The sequence below is a fragment of the Taeniopygia guttata genome, chromosome 13 (genome assembly GCF_048771995.1).
Source record: "Taeniopygia guttata chromosome 13, bTaeGut7.mat, whole genome shotgun sequence".
NCBI classification, from domain to species: Eukaryota; Metazoa; Chordata; class Aves; order Passeriformes; family Estrildidae; genus Taeniopygia; species Taeniopygia guttata.
Genome location: NC_133038.1, coordinates 107,417 through 129,245, shown reverse-complemented (window position 1 = coordinate 129,245; position 21,829 = coordinate 107,417). Strand labels below are relative to the sequence as shown.

Here is a 21,829-nt window from a genome sequence, read left to right as displayed (position 1 = left end):
TGGATCAGCCACTCTGGCAAATTACTTTATTTGTATGCTGTAGCACTGACCATCAGTCAAGGCTGTGCAGGTGGCAGTCTGGAGAAGAAGCCATGTTCAGCGCTTAAGGGACACCTTTGCATGTAGAGTGGTGGTTACTTACCTGATTTCTCACAAGCTGAAAATGTGATGTCTGTTTTGCAGCAATTTAAGTATGTAGTTTAACAGCAGTAGCTGTCTTTACCTTTTCACAGTAAAATAATATTTGAAATTAACATACAGCATATGAAACTAATTTTTCTAACTTGTAATATAGGTTGGTTAGCATAGAAAAGTTGTTAGGCATTTTTTAAATTGAATTTAATTCATGCTTTATGACCTATGCTGTCTGAGTCAATTATTAATGACTCTTAGGAAACCCTTAGTATTGGTGAATTTCATCACTGTTGGCCCACCTGGTGCTGTATGCCATTGGAATGGCATTGGGTTTCTCCCAGCACCATGCTTGGGAGATGGGAAATGCTGGTCTGCTTTATCATGGCAATGGGAGTCTGAGCTGGTGGAACAGGAAGGGGCATAGGAGCACTTGGAATCTTTCACATGGTGGTACTATTTCTGTTGCACAGCTGATGATCTTACTGTTTCAGCGAAGAAACTTTAGACATGAGGACAAAGACTGGTCTTCAAAGAATGTAGTTCTGATCTTGGATTTACTGTGGCACTCACTTAGATGCAAGACATAATGGCTCTGCCACCATTCAGTAATGTTTCATGTAGGTATACTGTACTTAAAAAAAAAACCAGGGTTAGGGGAGTTAGTAAACCTAGTGGTGTGTAGCAAATTGAAACTCAGAGATGCTGTACAGCACAAGAACACCTAGTGCTGGTGCCATGATACTTTGAAGTTTTGTGTACTAGTTGTTCAACTGGCACTGGGCATTGCCTTGCCCATGTTCCAGTCAGTACATTACATCCCTTCAACTAGAAAGTAAAAAAGTGGACATGTCATCCGCTTGAAACAACTGTGCACAATCATTTGAATAAATGGAAGTGAAAGCAAGCAACTTGCCTTTGCTGTTGCTAATTCAGTGTCAAACGGGACTCTGCCAGAGTGAAGAAACAATACATGCAAAAGAGCAACACAACAGTTATCCTTGTGCTGGTATGGAGTATAGCATCTGTTCCTCATTCCAGTTTCTAGTACTGCTACTGTGCCTTTGCTGCACAAGCAGAAACAGATACAAAATCACATGTCATTTTTTTAACTATAGGATGCTTAAGTATTTTGTGGTTCATGTTGAAAAGGGGCAGGTTTAGGACATTGTGCTGTGCTACATGATAAGTGTTCAGATGTATTAGCTAGGCATGACAGCTAAATTCATTAACTTACTGATTTTGTATCTTAATTACTTCCTAAATGCACCCGCTTTCCAAAATCCGCCTCACTCGAAAGTGAAGCACCCCGCTCTATGAGTCGCTGCCGGTCCTCTGGGGCCGGCAGCAGTTCCTCATGCTGTCTGTGGGACACAGCCTGAGACGCGGGCACTGGTTCCTCTGTGCGTTTACCTCAAAATTTAGGTTAAAACTCCTTCATTTCTGCGATAATTCCAGGTTTTAGACTTGGCGGTCGCGAGCGATTCTGGCTGGGCAAGGCCCGTGCCCGCCGACCGACCCTCCTGCTCCGCCGCCGGGCCATCCCTCCCGCCGGCCTCTCAGGGCGCCGGGTCCCGGCAGTGCCCAGCGACCGACTCTCCTGCTCCGCCCCTCCCACCGGCCCCTCAGAGCGCCGGGTCTCGCCGACCAACCCTCCAGCTCCGCTGCCGGACCGTCCCTCTCGCCGGCCCCTCAGACCGCTCGGTCCCGCCCGTCCCGCGCAGGGCCTTGTGGGGCCGGGCCGAGCGCGCGGTGCACGCCGGGACGGCGGCGGGCGGTGCTCGGGCCCAGCGCGGGGCAGGAGCCTCTCGGTGCCTCGGGCGGCGGCTGCGGCCGGAGCGCCTCGGCGACGGCGGCGCCTCTGCCCGGCGGGGATGGCGGACGCGGCGGCCTCTCCCGTGGGAAAGCGGCTTTTGCTGCTGCTGGCGGCGGGGCCGGGCGAAGGCGAGACGGCGGGGTCGGAGCCGGGGCCTGCGCTGCCCGCACGGGCCTGGCGGAGCGGCACCGTGAGGGCCATGAGCGGAGCGGTGCCCCAGGACCTGGCGGTGAGGCCCGGGGCGGGAGGGGGGCGCATAGTACCGTGGACGAGGCCGCGGGTCGGCCGGGCTAGACTGGGGGCTGGCGGGGTTCCGCGGCCGAGCTGTGCCGGCCGCCTGAGCCCTCCTGCAGCGCTGGGCCCGCCGGACGCGCTCCGGGGCTGGAAGCGGCGGGTCCGGCCTGCGACGAGCGCAACGGCGGAACGACCGGGCAGGTATGTGAAGGGTCCGGTGCCGCCTGTGCGGTGGTTTGAAATAACATACGTGTGAAACAGATATGTCTGGGACATTTCTGGTGCTGATGGATATTTATGTATATAACCTCAAAGCGTTGTTTTGGGGGGTTTTAGGTTGTGTTGTTTTTCCGCCGGGAAGATGTTAAATATTCTCGATCAGCGCCAATTATATATGAAAATATATATTGAGTGCTGACTTTTGAGTGAGGCTCATTCATTTGATTTTGTCTCAGATTTTGTTTCTAGTTGTAGGAATTTGGGCTTCATGTAATGTATTTAAGCACTCTTCAGCATTTGTCTGGTTTATTTCTAGTATAGCTCAGTGAAACGCTTGGGTGGAGATCCTAAAATGACCTCTTGAAATGTATTGGTGGAGTGTCTTTTTGCATATATCAGTTCTGCAGGCACTTGCTTTAAGTGCTGGCTTGCTGTGTCCGATTTAGTGTCCCATGGCAGTAGGAATGAGGTTCTGTGTTTGTGAAGAGTTTTAGTTCTCTTTATGATTATTTTTTTTTTAATTAGTAGTTACCAGAAGTTCTTTGGGCTTGCTTGCAGAGTTCCAAATTTGAGCTGTTTCCTTGACATCCATCCTTTACTGATACTGCTTTCTTGTCCTTGTTCTAGAACTGCACCTATGGTTGTTAGCAGAAAGCAGTGTGCTAGGTTTGGCTTTGCAAACCTGGTGGGCCTGGCAGCCTGTGTCTGCAGTTGAGAGCTGTGGTTGTGTACTCTAGCTGCTGCCTAACTTGTTCAAGGAGGAGGAGAGAAAAACCCATGCAGAAAAGGTTTCTTCAAAAGCGAAATGTGTCAAGTGTTTGAGACTGTCTGAATTGTGAAAGTGTGTCAGGGCTAAGATCCAGCTGAAGAGCCACTCTTGTAGCAGACTGCATTGGACATGTGTGCCATCAGTACTCTTGCATTTTCATTCAATACCTTCATTCAGCACTGCAGTTCTCTCCCCAGCTCCTTTCATCAGTACCCTTCCACTTAATACTGTTTCAGGGGTGTAGCTGTCTCTAAACAGTGTTTTCTCAAAACTCTATGCAAGAACTGGAAAGGTGAACTGTGTAAAATAGTTGAGGCAAGTATAAAACTTAAAAGCATGGATTTCATTGTGGTTTGTGGTGGTTTTTTTTTTTTTTTTTTTTTTCCTCTGGTAGAGTAAAGCCTCTGAAAGATTTTTGGGGTTTTTTTCCCCTGTAAAATTTTGGTTACAAAGAGTAGCTCTTAGACATTCTTACTTTGATATAACGTGGAGTAACCTAATTGTGGCTAGTCCACAAAAAATATATATAAAGGTCAGTCGTAGTTGTTTTCCCATCTTCAGAGCATCTAGAAGAAATCCTGAGGAAAAATTATGCTTCTATTAGAAAACAGCTTTGCCTCTACTAAATGGAAACAGGTATTATCCTCTTTCTCAAAATGTTTACTAGAACAGGATCATTGAAGACCTGTTGAGCTTTATCTCAATCTGTTCCTAATATTGTAAAAGTACATGGTGCATGCTAGTGGCAAAATAACTCAGTGTGTCATATGAAGGACGGTACTGCTTTTCTTATGTGAGATGGAAGTATGAGACATGATTGTTTTAATGGATAGGCAAGCTCTACAATACCATGAAAGTTAGGAGGCCTGGGACACAAAGTGTTTTGAGTAGGGACTACTGGCAAAGTAGCACAAATATAATATTAAGAAAGCTATAGGCCCACTGAAAACGGAAAGATGTTCAATCTAGTTTCCACTATATTGCTGAAAATTGTTGAATTGGTGGAAGGATATCTTGGAAGGTCTGACACTGTTTCTCAGCAGGGCAGCTTAAGCAGTAATGGAGTTCAAGAATTCATCAAGAGAATTACTTCATATTCTTCCCTTGGGTTTTGAGGTTTTGAGTCTGGGGGGAGGAATGGGGTAGAGGAGTAAGTGGTCTCTAATACTTCTTTTAATACAGTGTATTGGTAAAGCAGAGAGTTAGTTGTCTCTGGTTAGTGCCCTATCGCTTCCCAGTGATCTTGTAATGGTTACAAAACCCTGTTTTGATATCCTGCTTAAGGTGTTCCTTAACTGATTTGTAATTTTTTGCTGTTCATCTGACATGTTTGATTATATTCGGCAAGTGTGTAAATTCTGTAGATGAGAGACTGGAATGTGACTTTTCTAACACATAATAGCTCCAGTTGTTAGGACATCGAATGAGATTTGTAACCTTAGCATTCTTGCCATGTTATTTCAAATTATTTTAACAGTTGTCCTTTGTGATAGGAAAAAAAAAAAAAAGAGGATGATATCTCAGAATAGTGATTGAGATTTGTAGTGTGTGTAGTGTGGTTTATATTGCTACGCTTGTAAATACAATTATTTGTAATTGTATTTACAAGTAATCTCGGGTAATCTCGTGCCATCCAAAATATTTGCATTTGTTCGGGGAGTTTAATAATGTACAAGACAAGAAAAAGCTTCTGATATAGAGTGGGTTTTGCAAATGCAAACCTTGCAGGCTGTAGCATTTAGTTCTGTGAGTGTCAGTTAACCATACTGATATAGGCTGTCTGTTGAAGTGCCAAGTAAGTGTTGAGATTCTCTAAAAAATCTTACTGTGAAAGAGGCTTGCATTGGGTCATCATCTGTATTTTGAGATGAACAATTTTCATGTCTTTAATTTTGTATAGGAAAACACAGCATTTGAAACCAGTGATGTATGTTTGGGGATAAATAATTTTTCATAGGTTAGTAATTGTTAATTTGTTTCCCATAGCTATGTAGATGTATTCTCAGTATTAAGTATTGCAATACATATCCTGATTTTTCATACTAAAATTGCAGTCTTTTTTTCCGTAAGGATTGTAAGAATCTTATTTTCTATTAAGTGTCTGTTTTGTTTTTTTTTTTTTAATCAGATCTTTGTGGAATTTGATGGCTGTAACTGGAAACAACATGCGTGGGTGAAAGTCCATGCTGAAGAAGTTATAGTGTTGCTGCTGGAAGGATCATTGGTTTGGGCACCTCGCAATGATCCGGTTATGCTTCAGGGGACTAGAATCTCACAGGCACAGTGGCCTGCACTGGTGAGTATTTGACCAGAAGCCCTTAGATCCTCAAAGGTTTTAATCATCTCCGCTGTGAAACTCAAGGCTTAGATATTTTACAGAGCACCATTTTGCAGGTTCAAAAATTGCTTGGGGTGTGGACTTTTACTAATAGGAGTTCCTTAACTGGCATTTAATAGTGCCTTTGGGAAGGCATTGGAGAGGCAGTATGCTTCCAGTTCCTACCCCAGAAATGGCTATGACATATTGTAGAGAAAAGTGATATTTACAAGTTAGTCTCTGAAGAGATGTGTTATATGTCTGAAGAGATTATTTTTCCCTATTTTAAAACCTTGTGTATGTCAGGCTTTTCTGAATTGTGAAAATAAGCCTTTTGGTCTTACAGAGGACTCTCTAGAGCTCTGATGAGCTGTTGCATCAGTTAAATAGGTATACCAGAAGGCATCTTCAGGAAGAGACTAGACGGCATGCTGTGCCTGATATATAAACCATAAATCGGCCACTCCTAATATTAAAAAAATGTTTCAGTTTTGTTGTCAGCATTAACTAACATGACATCCGAAATTTTCTCATGTTTCTTGATGTGGTTAACCATATTGCTATTTACATGGCAGTTCCATGTACACTTAAAAACAAAGACAGTTTATTTTAGCTAGCATATCTGAATATACCCATTCTACAAACATCTTAATGAGTAGTATATAGTGAGGAGCATTCCTTATATATTTCTTCTCTTAGTGACTTCTGAAGAGGAAATAACATTATATGTGGGAATCCTTCCCTCATTTTTATGCTGTTTAATTTTTATTATTTCCCCCTTCTTTTGTTTCTTTTATCCTCCCACAAGCCTTGGACTGCTTGGTATCCTACTCTCTGCTTTTTAATACATTTTGTACATGGATACATTGAAACATTTTTTTTCTGTCAAGGATCATGTGCCTTGGTAGAATTTGAATTTAGTGTGTTAAATGGGCATTTAGGCTCAAAGCAGTAAGTTCATCACTGCATCTTTCTCTGAGGATTTCTTTATTGCACTTGGCTCAAGGAAGAAGAAAACCAGGTCTTTACAGCAGAGACTCTGTAGAGAGTATTTTTTCCATAAGTGAAGTTTTCCTTCCATTGTATTTCCAGTTTATCTCCAAGAATGAACTCCATTTAGTTTCATCTGGGAAACTGTTTTTACACAAGATCAGCGTCTTTCAGTTGATTTCCAAATTGGTCAAAATCTGAGTGATTTGGGGGTGACTGTGTAATAATTCCAGACTATTTCCACTACAACTCAAGCTTTATCTGTAGGCTTGCTGTAAAAATGTTTTCATCCTCTGTACTCTGGACAGACACGTGAGTGAGCATTGAAGCTTTCTCTAGGTACTACAGGCCTACTCAGATAACTGCATGGGAATGCAGATTGGAGTTAGTCAAAGCGCCAGAGTACATATATGCAATGGGAAACCAACTACTTAGCATTACAAAGGGAATGGTATGTTTCAGGAGTGTGGGGGATGGTGGGTTTTGTTTCTTTTTTGTTTGTTTGTTTAAGATCTATCACTTAAGAATGTGTTTTCATTCTTCATTGCCTCTTTTTTGTAGTCCTGTTTGCTTTCAGGAGATAGTTTTGCATAAACTAAGTAACTAAATTTTTGTATTTATTCTGTTGTGTGTAAACAAACGATCAGAGCTGTTAAGGGAAAAATGTCATGAATACTTGTGTTAAAATCACTAAGTGTGAGCATGAGACAGATAACACATTTCAAAGACTGGTTGGCAACTTCCTCTTCCATCAGCATGTTATAAGGTTTTCTGATTCTACTATTACAAGGTTTCTGAATTCACTAGGTATTTTTAGTGATTTGCTCTGCATCTTGAACATCAATAATACACTTGCTATGAGCTTTAGTTTTTCACAAAACACTAGCCAAAAATGCTCTCATTTAATAATAAGTGTATAAATTCCTTACAGCTAACTTCTGTAGAAGAATAAAACCACTCCTTTCATGAGACTATATCTGAAATATGTTAGATAGCTTGAACTATTAACCAAAGCTTTTTATTGTTTTACTAAAGCTTTTTTTTTAAACATGAGCATCAGAAGGTGCTTACCTATGAAAAACCAAATACTACCACAGGTGTTTTCATTTCTTCTTTAAGATCTAATGAAAAAGTGGATCCAGTTGTCTGTAATTCCTGCTTGTAATGCAATAATTATTAGTTTAGACATAATGACTAATATTTTCCATTAAAACTCAAGCACTGGGCAGTACGAGTTGAGAAATGAAAATTTTTAATTTTTTTAAAACCTGAGTAGCATGAAATCAACTGTTGTTGGCCTGTATGTGTGCTCAGTCACTTTGGTAACTTTTTTTTTTGTTCTTCATCACAGACCTTTACTCCTCTAGTAGATAAGCTGGGGTTGGGCTCTGTGGTCCCAGTGGAGTTTCTTCTGGACAGACATTTACGTTTCCTGTCTGATGCCAGTGGATTGCGTTTATTTCAGGTATTTGAACTGTGTTCAGTTGAAATGTAAATTTAGCCTTGTGCTGTGCTTGTCAGATTAGTTTTGGGGCTTTTTTTACTGTTTCAGCAACATACGCATCTTTTCCTTTCACTGCCCTGTTACATATTTGTGTTTGTTTCCCTGCATTTCCAGGTCCTTACACTGACCTCCATTTGTGTGTGAAAAGTACTGACACTTTTAATTACAGTGGAAGTTTTGTCCTCAGAATTTCTATGAATACACATTTTATATATACAGCTTTTGCATAGTTAATTCATTTATTCTTCCTGGCATGTTCAGTAATATTTTTCTTAATTTTACTGGCTTTTTTCTTTTTTGTCGATCTGACTGCAGTCCAGGAAGAGCTGTCTTGTAAAAACTAATGTTCCTGTTATCCTAGAAGACTCTACTTTGTTAAAACTGTTTGTTTTTGGCAGATGGGAACAGAGAGTCAAAATCAGATTCTGCAGGAGCAACCTTCACTAAGAGAATCTGTCAATGTGCTGATCAGCGACCAGAAGCTTCAGGAGATATTTAGTAGAGGTGAGGTGTGTTTTCTTTCTCAGAGTTACTTTGTTGTGCAACTGCTCTAAAGCTATGCTAGAATTTGTGAAAGGGGATTGCAATAGTATCTGATACTGTTTCATTTGAAGGTCGATTTTCTGTATTTTGCAAGTCCTTTACAAAGTAACATTATTTTGTCACAGATACAGGTAGGCAGTTGCTTAGATACAACCAGAAATACCTACTGGGAATAGCCACGTAAGGTGTAGTTGAAGTAGGACAATGTCCATGTATTTAGAACATCCCTATTTCAGTTTTAGTTTTGAATTTTTAAAGGGTTGGTCATTTTCTGTGGTTCTATTCTGTAACTGTGGAAACTTAAAAGTGAAGTTCCTTTGTAGCTGCTGATCCTCAGAAACTTTCCTTGTAATATCAATTCAAATTTTGACATTTTGATAATTCATACATCAATTATTTAAGTTGAATACATGTGTGGGTGTGGCTGGTCAACATAGAGTTAATATCTGTTGTCTGGATTGTGTATTAGGGTTAAGCCTGATTGTGACTTTGGTTGTCAGATTTGGGTCATCTTGGTCAAGTACTAAAATAAATTCTATCCAGAGTTCCCGTGCCAGGGAGCCACCCTACAGACAGACCACTGTCTTACATTTGAAGGAGCATGTAATTCTTCACGGGAATTTGGTGCCTTTTGGTCAAATAAAATATGTATTCATAAAAATTCTGAGGACAGTACTTCTTTGATGAGCAAGTAGCTTTAGACTTGTCCAGTTTGAAGCCTTCTTCTAACTAAATCAGGCACTTCTTCTAAAGTGCCTGATTCCAGCTGAGTCACATACAGGTTGTTGGATCATGTAGGTTTTGATGATCCAAGATAAGCAGAGGTTTTATTTTGTCTAGACTTAGGGTGAGAGGAAAGTTTAGCATGCTGATCTGGAGAGCAAGGGCAGGGTGAGAGGAAACCTTTCTGTAGATGATCTGTTATCTGTGTGAAAGAACTAAGACTGGTTGGTTTAGAGATGTTGGATATCCAAATACATGTTTTCACTCCAAAACGCATAGCTTTTCTTCTGGGATTTGACACATCTGGACTAAGTCAGAATACTGGGACTGTTCACTGGATTGTTAGACTGGATGTAGGTTAGAAAGAAAAATAATTTAGTTAGCAAGGAGCCCCCATGTAGCTTGATTTTGTCAAAGGAGTGACTTAATTTTGGTCTTTCACATTTGGGTTTTTTTGATGTGTAAAATGTATTCATGAGTTACAGCAATGAGGACTTACTGACTTTTTAGGATAAAAGGCCTGGTTACACAGGATTTGCAGCAGGAGCTCTGGTGTTTTCATTTCTTTCCACCTGGAAGATGGCATTTCAAGCCCTAATTAAGTGCCCAGAGCCATTTTATTGTATGACTCTTAACTAGTATGACACAAAGCTTGTTTTGGAAAATGTACTCAAAGTTCTTCTTTTCCAGGTCCTTACAGTGTCCAAGGCCAGCGAGTTAAAGTTTATCAACCAGAGGATGAAAATAGCTGGCTCTGTGGTGTTGTGAGCCACCAAGACCCAATAACTCGTCTTATGGAGGTGTCTGTGACTGAGGTAAAAATATGAAGCGCTGCTTTGGTGTTCCTAAAATACCATTCCTCAATATCTATATGTGAAGAATGAGAGCTTCACCAAAACTTGTTATTTTGGGTTGTTTTTTGCTTTAAAAGATGAGTAATTATTTGTGTTGCAATTCACAGTTTTTTTCCTGTTACGACGACTTTCTAGTATAAATGATGTGACACAGGCCATTTATATTAAAAAAAAAGAAACTGTAAGAGTTTCATTGGAAGTGAGTGCTGTGAGAAAAAGTATTAGAAATTACTCTCCAGAAGGAAAAGCATACTGGTGCATAGAAAGCTACCTTCTGGGTCCCTTATATTGTGGTTTTTCTATGCCTTCTCTGGTTTCCATCTGACAGACTGTACAAGTGGTTTGAAAAAATTCTAGCAAAGCAGATGAAGTCTCAGTATAAATAAATTTGATTTACGTATTTTAACTCAGATTATTTACTTTTGCCCTGTCCCTATCAGTAAACCTGTGTACAGCACAGAGAATCTGCGCTGCTAGTTACTGGCTTTTATTATGTGCTTCTGTGCAGTCTGACAGGTAGCTCACTCTTGTCAGTAGCCTGCTCCTGATAGCTTCCTTTTTCCGGAAAAACTGGGAGCAGGTCTATGGTGTTGTGTAGCAGCAGTATGCATCTTGGTTTTCAGGTCCCATCCTGTGCCCACTGCCTCCGTAGTCTCTTCCATGTGCAGATGGAATGAGCAGTAATCTTGCAGTCTGACTACTGCTATCACTGGCACACAGAGAAAAAAGTATACTTTGTATACTTTTTTGTAGGGTAAATCAGCATAGTACTTTGGAGAGGCATAGAAATTGTGGAGTTATGTGCATTAGCAGATACATGTTAGGAAGCACAGAGTTTCCTTTGTGCTTGCTGTGAAATATAAAGTAATCTCCAAGAACAGTTACAGAGATTGGATATTCCTTGCTTATTCTGGGGAGACGCTGATGAGGATACTTAGGCTAAACTGATGTGCTTCTTCCAGTAGTTCTTTCTACATCTAGCAGGGTGAACATGCGTGTAACAATGTTAAATCAAATTCAAGAGCTATGTTTAATGCAATGCATACCTTTGGAAATGCTCAATAGAGCAAATATAAGGGAACAGTGGTAGGAATCAAATCTGAAAGTTTTTGAAATAGAGAAGGAGCGAAAGGATAGAAGGTAGAAGACTGTAGTATTACTAAGGAAGTGAGATAGTAAGAAAAGGTAAATGGGAGAGGGCCTGCACAGTAACAGTGTGTTTAGGTCTCTTATGTTGATATGATATACTTTGAATTAAAAATTAACCTCTGCTTTTCTTTCTCCTACTTCCTCATTATCAATCTGTATAAAAATTAGAGTGGTGAGATAAAGTCAGTGGATCCTCGACTGATTCATGTGGTGATGGATAACACTTCTCCAAGCGAGGTACTACCGCAGTTCATTCAGGTCTTGTATATACAGTGTGCAACTTCATAGAATTTTTGATGTGAAATAAGTAAAAATCTGGAAAGGACTAAAAAATGATGTAGTGTTGATTGTGGACGTTGGATAATTTTAGTAATTTTCCTCTTAAAGTTTGAACAGGAAAATTTTGTTTACCATTTTGATAGTCCTAGCTTTCTTTGAGCAATCATCTCTTTGTTCAGGCTAGCATGGGTCTTGGACGGGTTAGCAATATAACCGTGGTGGTTGTACTCAATTTTAAGGTGTAGTGTTGCTGCTTTTTTCCAATAGGATCGCTCTGTGTTGCCTCACAGACCTTTTAAGGCATTTCTAAAAACTGCCATCTGGCTGCTGTGCCTTGTAAGCAGGCTTATATGTTTGTGGCATTTCCCTGCCTCGGCTGAGATGTTCCATGATAATGCTTGAACCTGAATTTTTACCCTAGGCTAAAGGGCAAGCTATCTCCTGTAGTTAAATTGTGTATTGGACAGAAAGCATGCCCTGCAAAAGAATCATGGGGTTTATACTTGGAGCAAAAATTAGTGTGCAGCTATTATTCATACATTACAAAGAGCTTTGTTGGAGTATTGTGTATTTCTCAAAATTTGCCAGGATGTAGTTCATGCCCCAGCAAGGTAGCTCAGCTAAAGAATTACTTGTGCAGATCTTAGTCCAGTACAAAAAAGACAAGACTGTGCTTAACGCTTGTGCCCTGTGCTCACATATCATCTCTCGTTAGATGTCTCAATTTGTGATAAAGTGTTCCTAAACTTCAGAGCAGTGTAATGTATTCTGTTATAACAGAAAAATTTATTTGAATGGGTATCTGCACTGTTCTGTTTACTGATTTCATGGCTTTGTCTGTTATAGGGAGGGGGCCTAAAAGCAGCTAAATCATCATCTAAAGGCAAAAAGAAGAAGGAAAACCTGGAGGGAAAGGATGGAAGAAGGAGGAAAAATGTATCAGATCCTGGTTGTGATCCTGCAACAAAGAAGCTGAAGGAGAGGGGTGAGGTGGATAGCAATGGTAGTGATGGAGGTGAGGCAAGCAGAGGTACCTGGAAAGGAGTCTCCAGTAGTGAAACAGGACTGGATCCAAGGGCCAAGCAATTGCCTTCATTTATTCCTCAGATTAATCGCAATATTCGTTTTGCAACTTACACCAAAGAGAATGGCCGAACACTAGTAGTCCAAGACGAGCCTGTTGGTGGTGATGCACCATTGCCCTTCACTCCATTTTCTTCTGTGGCTGGACAGCTGTTACTGGTTGGATCTGGGTGTAAAGAGGCAGGAAAATCACTGGAACAGGTTGGCCAAGGCACAGTGACTTCTGCAACTGCAGTTACTACAACTGCTTTGACGCCGACAACTGTGAGAATCTCTGATACCAGTTTGCCAGCTGTTACTGGACAGGAGAAAACAAAAACAGGCCGATCACAAGCCCAGGGCGAGGTGAGTAGCTCATGATCTCACGTGTTCATGAAAAGATATACACGTTTGCAAAGATGTTCTGCAACATGTTCTTTTAAAATGTGTGTCTGGGGAATTGAAAAATACACTTTTTCTCTCATGAGTCCATCCCTTCCCAAAGAAAACCTGTTATCTGACCTAAGAAATTACTCAAAACAAAATTGAGATAATTGGTGAAGGAGTAGTAAGAGATAGCTGCAGCCCTCTTGTGCTTATTCAGCCTTAATCCAAGAAGTGCAGTTTTAAGATAACACTAAGCACTGCACTTAATTAATTTTGTTGTGTCATACAGAAGATAACCTTCTTAAAATTTCTTGCCTGTATATCAACAATTTATATAAACAAATCTGCATGCGGATGTGCACTGGGTTGAACATTCAAGTTACTTAAAGAAAAAAAGCCTCAAAACCAGAAAAACAATGAGCCTACATTTATAGAATCTTTAGAAGATGCCTGTCTTATGTGTTAGGGCTGTTTTACCTATATAGCAGATAAAGGAGACGGTTGCATTGTATACTATCTAGGACTAAAACCAAAGAAATCATTAAAATATTTGAGATGAGAGGTCAGTCTGGAAGCAGCTTGAAGGCCTTTTAGTTATACCTTTGTTTACAAGGAAAAGAGTGGAAAAATAGGAGGGAAACCCCGTTAAAAGCAAAATAGAAGACTTCTAAAATAAACCAAATGAAGGTTTGTAAAAACAAAACAAGAATGAAAGCCGCCTCAGTAAGTACAACAAAAATAAAGAATCTCACCATCTACTGTATAAAGAAAGTGAAGAAAATGGGAGATACGTAAGAGAGTCCAGTGTGATTGCCAGGAATTGGAAGGCATTGTTGGCATCTCTGTGTTTTGTATTAGATAATGGAATGGCTGGAAAGGTTAGATATTTACCTTGGGATAAAGATTCCTGGATGGTAAGGTGTAAAGGAGAAATAGAATTGTGGCAAACAGGAGTGTTCCATAATGAGCATAATATAATGTAATATGAACCCTTCTATCCCCCACCCCCCATAAATAAATTCAGAGTTGGGAGCAACTACAGATTGTGTAATTGTACTGAGAAATTTTGGTACCACCTCTCCTTCTTTCCCTCTCTCCAACCCCACATCACTTTTTAAAAACATTAATAATTCAGCTTCAGAGTTGGCAGGTAGACCATTAGTCCATTTTAAACTATTTTTGTTTTGAGGGAGGGAACCTGACATAAATCAGTAAGAGTGCTGTAGATAGTTCACGTATTTTGCTGTTTTAGACTGTGTACTATATCATGGTGTGACTTGGTCCTTGAGATGACTTCACAACCTTGGTTTCCATTCATATTCATGTTCTTTTAAAAACTATTAGAACAGTTTTCTAAAACTATTTTTTATCTTTAAAAAGAAATATCTGAAATTCCAATATCTAGAAGAACTGTCAATAGGTTTTTGAAGTTATTACAGCTGTAGGTTGGTAATGAGCTAAACATTAGTATGCAGTAAAGTAGGTGTGCAGGGACTCTAGTGACCAGTAGGATGTGTTGCACAGAGTCTGTGGTTGTATTTAACATGACCTTGAAATAAAATTGTGGTAATGATGAGCAGATTTCTAAGTGGAAACTCAAAGAAAAGGAATAGAGCTGATCTAAATGATTCTATGAGGAATTAGTCACAATATATAATCAAATACAGTAAGACTGTCAAAACTGGAAAATCTGAACAAGTACCAATTGAGAGGAGAGCAAGTGTGGTGTTGCATTTTGGTTAAATGGTATGCTCTGTCTCACCCCTTAAAACTGTATGGTTTATTCCAAGCCTGTAATCCTCCCCTGAAGTATCATGTATCTGTAATCCCATTGGCCCAAATCTTATCCGCTCCCACTTGGAATCTCCCTGTTAAGTGTGCTGGGGGGACCAGGCTCTCTCTCTGAGTGGTGCTCTCTCAGCCCCTCTCTCCCCCTCCCCTTTCCTCCTCCTTCCTCCTTTCCTCCCTCAGAAACCATGCTGCTTCCCGGGGGTAGGACCCCCAATAAACCCTCGTCTAATTAGCACCCTCAGAAGCCGTGTGGAGTCTTCTTGCCTGCCTGCTGCTACCAGCGAACTCACAGCTTGGGGGGGGCCCCCAGCGACATCCCGGAGGCCCCCCAAAACACACTGCAACAAGCAAGTGTTTATTCCATATCACAGTTATGGTTCTAGTAGAAATTTGCCATTCACAAAACTTTCCTGTATTTAGTGGTCATAAAAATGTAGCCTTTTGTGCTTAACCTTTATTGAGTTGTTCCCTAGAAGGCTCCACATCCTAGGCATCTATCTACCTGTCAGCAGATGTGGGTTGTGGGGACCAGGAATAGTTTATCTGCTAGGGACTTGCTTTGTTTCGTTAACTTGCAAATGAAGATACTTATTTCAAGGATGCTACTTAAGTAGGTGAAGCTTATCAGAATGCTCTTGGGGGAGGGTGAAAGATTGGAGGGTATTCAAAAGCAGTTTCAATTAAGGTTACCTTTTTGTTGATTTGAATTCAAATGATCAGCAGTTTTACTAACTTGCTTTTCTCTGAATTAGTTTATGTCTGGTGCCTCACCTTTGTTCTAAAGTGTGATAAGACATTAAGTATTAGTTTTCTCTGTGTGTGTTCAATTTCAATAGCTTGTGGGTAGGAATCTTTAAAGAAGTTTCTTCATTGTAAGTCTGCTGGAAATTTTTATTCCTGATGGGTAAGGAGAATGCTAATGGTACAATGAGATGAACTAAAGTAGTCTTGATTCAAATAACAATCTTATAATAGCCTAATGCTTACTAATTTTGTTTCAGAATTCCCGAAATTCACTTTTGGCTTCTCCTGGATTTGGAGTCTCTCTCCCAAGTGCTTCCCAGTCTTTGGTATTTGGAGCTGGAAGGAGCCAACCAAATGGAGTGATGGCTCCAGAAAGCAAACCTTCTGGATTTCCTTTTGGCTGTGGTGCTGGACAAGAGGCTCAGAAAGATTCTGATTCGTCCAAGAACTTGTTTTTTCAGTGCATGTCCCAGAATCTTCCTTCCAGTAGCTATTTCACAGTCATTTCAGAGAGCTTGACTGAAGATGTCTCTAGTCGAGACGCATTCAAGCAGTGTACAGAGAGTGTGGGTACTGGGACTTGTAAAGGTAAAATTCTTTCAGTGGACAGTAAGCCAGGAACCCAGTCTGGTAGTTCTGTAGAGCGGAAGCTACATGTGGAATCCATGCCTACCCTTACTCCAGCCTTTTCACGAAGTCTCTTGAATACTCGTCCCCCTGATAGCCATGAAAACCTATTTTTACAGCCCCCAAAGCTATCACGAGAGGAACCCTCGAACCCTTTCCTGGCATTTGCTGAGAAAGCAGAACTCAGTCCTTTCAGTGGCTTTGCATCTTCATCTCAGACGGGGGTTTGTACTCCGTCAACACCTGTGGGTCATAAGGCCACTTCTGGCTGGCCGGAATCACTCACCTGTGCAGACTCTTTAGCTAAGAAGAAAGCCTTGTTTATAACAACTGACTCCTCAAAGATGATCTCTAGTGCTTGTGGTTCAACAGCTGCCGTTGGTGTTCAAAGCCCTTCGACTGTAGGGAATGGCCGTTCTGGCTCACCAAGCAGCAGCCTGACACAACCTATAGAGATGCCCACGCTGTCCTCCAGTCCAACAGAAGAAAAACCAGCTGTTGGGCCTGGGCAGCAGGACAATCCTCTTCTAAAAACTTTTTCTAATGTGTTTGGCAGACATCCACCTACCCTTTTCTCTTCACAGGCAGAGTTTCCACAGGAGAAGAAAGCCCCTTTTGAAGCTGTGAAAAGGTTCTCGCTAGATGAGCGGAGCTTAACGTCCAAACAGGACTCCGACTCCAGTACAAATAGTGATCTCTCAGATTTGAGTGACTCTGAAGACCAGTTGCAGGCTAAGGCTTGTATGAAGGGTATCCCAGATCATTTGATGGCGAAGCTAGGCCCCAGTGTGGAGCGCAATGCAGAATTACTGCTGGGTAAAGGAAAGGGGAAGCAAGCCCCAAAGGGCCGGCCCCGCACAGCTCCCCTAAAAGGTGATGACTTGAATGCAGATGATGTTTTGGAAGCACAAGGAGGTGGGATATGGGTAATCTTCTGGGTAATGAACTGCATAAACTAACCACAGTTGTAGACCACATTCATATTCAGTAGACAGCATACAGGATGCTTACAAGGCTGAAGCTTAATGCTTCTTGTATTTGAATTTGGTGTTCACTTTGATAAATGTTTAGGCCGGTGTGTCAGGACAGAAGCATGGTATGCTGTAGGCTTGAACAGACTTACTGGTTTAACATGGGTATGAACATACAGATCTTTGAAAAGATGATTGTTGGAGTCAGTATCCTTTTGGTGTTGCAATTAACTAATAGATTTTTACTTCTACTTTGCCTCACCTAGTTGGCCAGTCTGTGCTGAAAGATATGAGTAAGGTGAGGAAGCTGAAGCAGTCAGGTGAGCCTTTTCTCCAGGATGGCTCTTGCATCAATGTAGCTCCACATCTGCACAAGTGTCGGGAGTGCCGTCTGGAGCGGTACCGCAAATTTAAGGAGCAAGAGCAGGATGATTCAACTGTGGCATGTCGCTTCTTCCATTTCCGGAGGTGCTCAAATTCTTCCTTTCTTCATATGTAGTCTGTGTACAGAGCTTGGGCCATGTCCGAGCACAAAGTAATTATGTTTTACTTATTAAATATGCTTGGGTACAATAATGAAGCTTTTGAGTTTCTTGCATTTCCCTGCATCATCTGAGGGGAATTCCCTCACTGGGCCAGAAAGAGCTGCTTTTCAAAGATAAAGCTGTAAGATACTAAGTGAGCCTCTGGGTACAGCCTCAGGAAACTGAATTTGCTTTATTGGGTAGAATTTTACTTCTGGGTCGCAATTTGTACACAATAACTCTCCTTGTTTTATAAGGTATTCAGAACAAAGGCAAAATTTCAATCCACTCAACAAGTAACTAAATATTGCCAGCATGAGGCTAATGTTCAACCATATTCTGTTGAGTACAGGACTAATTTTTCGGAGTAGAACACTCTGTTCCCTCTGTGTTATGTACATGTCTTACACTTCTTCGATCCGTTGTGTTTCTCTTCATCTTCCTTAACTGCCTATTCTAGCAGGTGCTACTCATCTTTTTCCAAAAGTAGTTAGTTGACTTTCTGGCATGTAAAGAATGAACTGAATTTTTAGTATGTGTCACCCATCCAGTAAGCATGCTGCTTCTTTTCCTAAACTTGTTAAAATTAATCTAGCTCAAGGTTAAAGATAAGATGGTGTCTGCTTAAAAATGAAGTTATCTTCTATATTGACAGGAGATGCTTAGGGTTCTGTCATACATTTTTACACCTTTTACCACACAAGGATTAGGAGGGTCAACAGCTACTGGTGAAACAGTAGTGTTTCATCTATGTGGAAACCAGTGTGACAAGGATTTTTGTATATATCATCATGTGAGCTATTGGAAGAGTTGCCAAGTCATGCAGCAGGTCAAATTGAGTTTTGTCATCTCTTTCTATTAATGAGATAGAAAAGTGGGATTTAGCAAGCTGTAGCAATTTCTTTTAGGTGTAATTTCCCACCAATGTTTACTAGGACCTTGGGATTCATTCTAATGGATGTTGTAGCTACAGGTTTGTATGCCGTATTCCCTGTCTTACTGGGATTTGCATAATAAGTATACTGTCGGTAAAATATAGCACTCTAGCTGAAGTCTTTTCTCCCCCTTTCTGGGTTTATGTTTGGATATAGCTGTCATAAGTTAATTAAAGATGGTTGAGCAGTTTCTCAATTACTCCATCCTATTTCCTGCAGGCTGGTATTTACCCGGAAAGGTATACTACGAGTAGAAGGATTCTTGAACCCACAGCAGAGTGATCCTGATGCCATGAGCCTATGGATTCCTTCTTCCTCCCCTGCAGAGGGGATCGATCTGGAAACTTCCAAATATATCCTGGCCAATGTTGGGGACCAGTTCTGCCAGCTTGTTATGTCAGAGAAGGAGGCAATGATGATGGTGGAGCCACATCGTAAGCTGGGCTTTTGTCATGTTTTTTTTCCACCCTTTCTGTATAATGCATGTACAATACAGTGGAATAGAATTGAAAATGTTTTAAAATTTTTTGTTGAAATGCTTGTCCTTGTCTTCCAAAGAGAGGCTATATTCACCTCTTGAGTGAGGGGTATAACTGAGGGACCAGAATTTGAGACTTTCTTTTGGATCAGTGCAACATTACCAGCAAGGAAGCTAATGGTAGCTTTAAATTATTTTTTCAATAACCTAATGCAGAAATCAACTGGCTCATGCTCCTAAGAAAATAAGCCCAAGCACCTACCACACTGCCTATGTTTTAATGAACAGATTTTCTGATGTGTTCCTATCCTTTCATGCTCCAGGGACCTCATGTGAAAGTTCAGGATTTTCTAGGGTGGGAGAAGTACCTTAATTTAGCCTGCAAGGACATAGCTGAGCATCTAGCTGCCAACTTTCAATTTCAAGGGGAAAGGATTTAGGGAAAAAAAAAAACAAACAAAAAAACAACGTAGACAGTTTAGCTTATCACATGGAGATAACTGACTATCTAATTTTTTCCCTTTAGTTTCTGCAACATTCAAGGGCCGCTGTTTGGATAACCCCTTTCTTGGCAAATATGTTGGTTTAGAATCTGAATAGTTGACAGAGATCTGATTAGTAAAACTAAATACATATTCTTTATAGTTTTATATATTGATGTCACTTGTTCATAAAACTAGCAGAAGATTTGTGATTTTGCTGTAAGTTCCGTTAGTGCTCCATTAAATTCAGTTATTACAGAACAGTATAGCAAGATGCTGCATTGCCTTGTAGTGTGCATTTTGATACCTGACCTTACCTATTCTTAGAAATGGGATTTTCACTAGTGTCACTGGACTAGCAACTTAGAGAATGGGGTAATGAATGTTAAAAGTATGTGTTTCTATACTCTGCCTTCAGGTCATGTTGCTATGAATTTATCAACTTGCTGTGATATTTTCAAATTAGGTGGGAGAAATGCAAAATGTCAAAGCAATAATTGGTAGTATGCCTTCTTTCTATAGAGAAGGTGGCATGGAAGCGAGCAGTACGTGGTGTGAGGGAGATGTGTGATGTATGCGAGACAACACTCTTCAATATTCATTGGGTTTGTCGGAAGTGTGGTTTTGGTGTCTGTCTGGACTGTTACCGGCTGAGGAAGAATCGTCCACGTAGTGGTGAGTACTGGGCGTTTTCCCCACTCATATTTGAACTGAGTATAGTCAGGGAGTAGTTTCTGGGAAGTTGCAGAAGGTTTTGTGGGAGAGTTACTGAGTATCAGCTTGGAAGGCTGCATGTTTGGAACTTGTCTTATATGCTGCTGTTCCATTCTTCACTTCCTTATGTACCTGTGTTTTATCTATTTGCTTAGGATGGGATTATTAAAATCACAGCATCAACAGGCATAGAGTGTCTACTGAGACACTTGACTGTATAGTTCTTTTCCTCAGAAGGTATAAAAGAAAAATTATGTACTATTTTAACAGTTCAGAAGTATTGTAAAGAGAACTAGTGAGCAGACGCTGCAGAGAGCAGCTGTCTTTGACAAGGAGTTAGACTTTTTTTTTTTTAATTTTTTTTTTATTCTGTGACACACCAGGGCTTCTAATTTAGGAAGTTTAGTAAGTTCAATTTTAAGAAGCAGCGCCATGAGAAAGTAGATTCCTGGCTGGGTTTTTTGGTGTCCTCTACTGTATTGAGGCCACTTTGGAAGCATGGATGCAAATAAATGGCAATCTCAGTGAGATTAATTTGTGATAGTTACATTATTATATTGAACAGATGTATAAAATACTGGATGTTAATAAGTGTAAATACTGCTGTCTATTCATTATGATAACTTAGAAAAGCATAATGAAAACAAGAGTATCTTATTTTAAAAATTGAGGTTAGAAGCCAAGATTTTTAAGTGATTGAAAATAAGCTGCTAGATGACTGAAGGGAAATTACTGTGGTAGCTGTATAATGTGAAGATGCAGAGGTTGCTGTATATCCAGTCCTAGTGGTCTGTATTTATAGTTTATTTCTGAGATCACCATATTAATTTCCTGCACTGTAAAGAATCTAAATAAACATTATTAATCCGTAAATATTCTGTATTGTAAAGTTTTAGCACAAAATCTGGGTTTTTTTGCTTTATTCCAGAGACAGAGGAGATTGGTGATGAAGAAGTTTTCTCATGGCTGAAGTGTGCAAAGGGTCAGTCTCATGAACCAGAGAATCTCATGCCAACACAGATCATCCCTGGTACAGGTAATGCTTGAAACATGAAAGGAAAAATAGCAGATTTTGTATTAATTCTGAGCAATCAAATGGAAAAAATATAAAGATAGGTGATGTTGTAGCTGATACCTCTTCTAGCATGGATTTAGAGGACAATTCCACTTGCTACAGCAGAAGGGTTGAAGGGAAGGTAACCCAAGTAAGATCGAGCTGTGGATTTGAAGTGTGCATTCTTCTAGTATTAGCTATGGCTTATTGTGCTTAGCTGTTTTTAAGTTGTATTTTAAGTAAATTTGTTTAACTAGCAAGAAAGAGTTTTTTGGGGATGGTTTGGTGCCAGAGCTCACCTCTAGGTCAGGGGTGGCTCCGTGTGGTGGAAAAGTCTCTCCTTCAACCCATGCTTTCAAAGAAAGACTCAGTAGTCTTCTGTTGTCCGGTATCAAGGTAGTTTATTGCATGTTATCCAAAAGACTTTCTTCTTGAGCTGCTGCGGTCTGCTCAGCTGCTCAGGCAAAGGCGCACACACACCCTGAAATCCTCTCTGACTTCCGTCTTCTTCTCTCTCCCCACCCGGGGCTG

General features: G+C 40.7%; 1 protein-coding gene across 2 annotated transcripts in view; it reads left to right on the top strand.

Annotated features, from left to right (window-relative positions):
- The first annotated feature begins 1,846 nt into the window (after nt 1-1,846).
- The window catches only part of KDM3B (lysine demethylase 3B), a 47,593-nt gene continuing 27,610 nt past the window's right edge, over nt 1,847-21,829 (top strand). The window contains exons 1-12 of one of the 2 annotated variants that reach the window (XM_030283705.4): nt 1,847-2,177; nt 5,299-5,466; nt 7,829-7,942; nt 8,380-8,485; nt 9,938-10,062; nt 11,419-11,487; nt 12,376-12,957; nt 15,771-17,013; nt 17,378-17,579; nt 18,790-19,004; nt 20,053-20,205; nt 21,173-21,280. In XM_030283705.4, coding sequence (XP_030139565.1) covers nt 2,007-2,177; nt 5,299-5,466; nt 7,829-7,942; nt 8,380-8,485; nt 9,938-10,062; nt 11,419-11,487; nt 12,376-12,957; nt 15,771-17,013; nt 17,378-17,579; nt 18,790-19,004; nt 20,053-20,205; nt 21,173-21,280 — 3,256 coding nt within the window. In that variant the 5' untranslated portion in view covers nt 1,847-2,006. The remainder of the gene's footprint in view (nt 2,178-5,298; nt 5,467-7,828; nt 7,943-8,379; nt 8,486-9,937; nt 10,063-11,418; nt 11,488-12,375; nt 12,958-15,770; nt 17,014-17,377; nt 17,580-18,789; nt 19,005-20,052; nt 20,206-21,172; nt 21,281-21,829) is intronic. The other variant, XR_012058078.1, reaches the window with a different exon arrangement.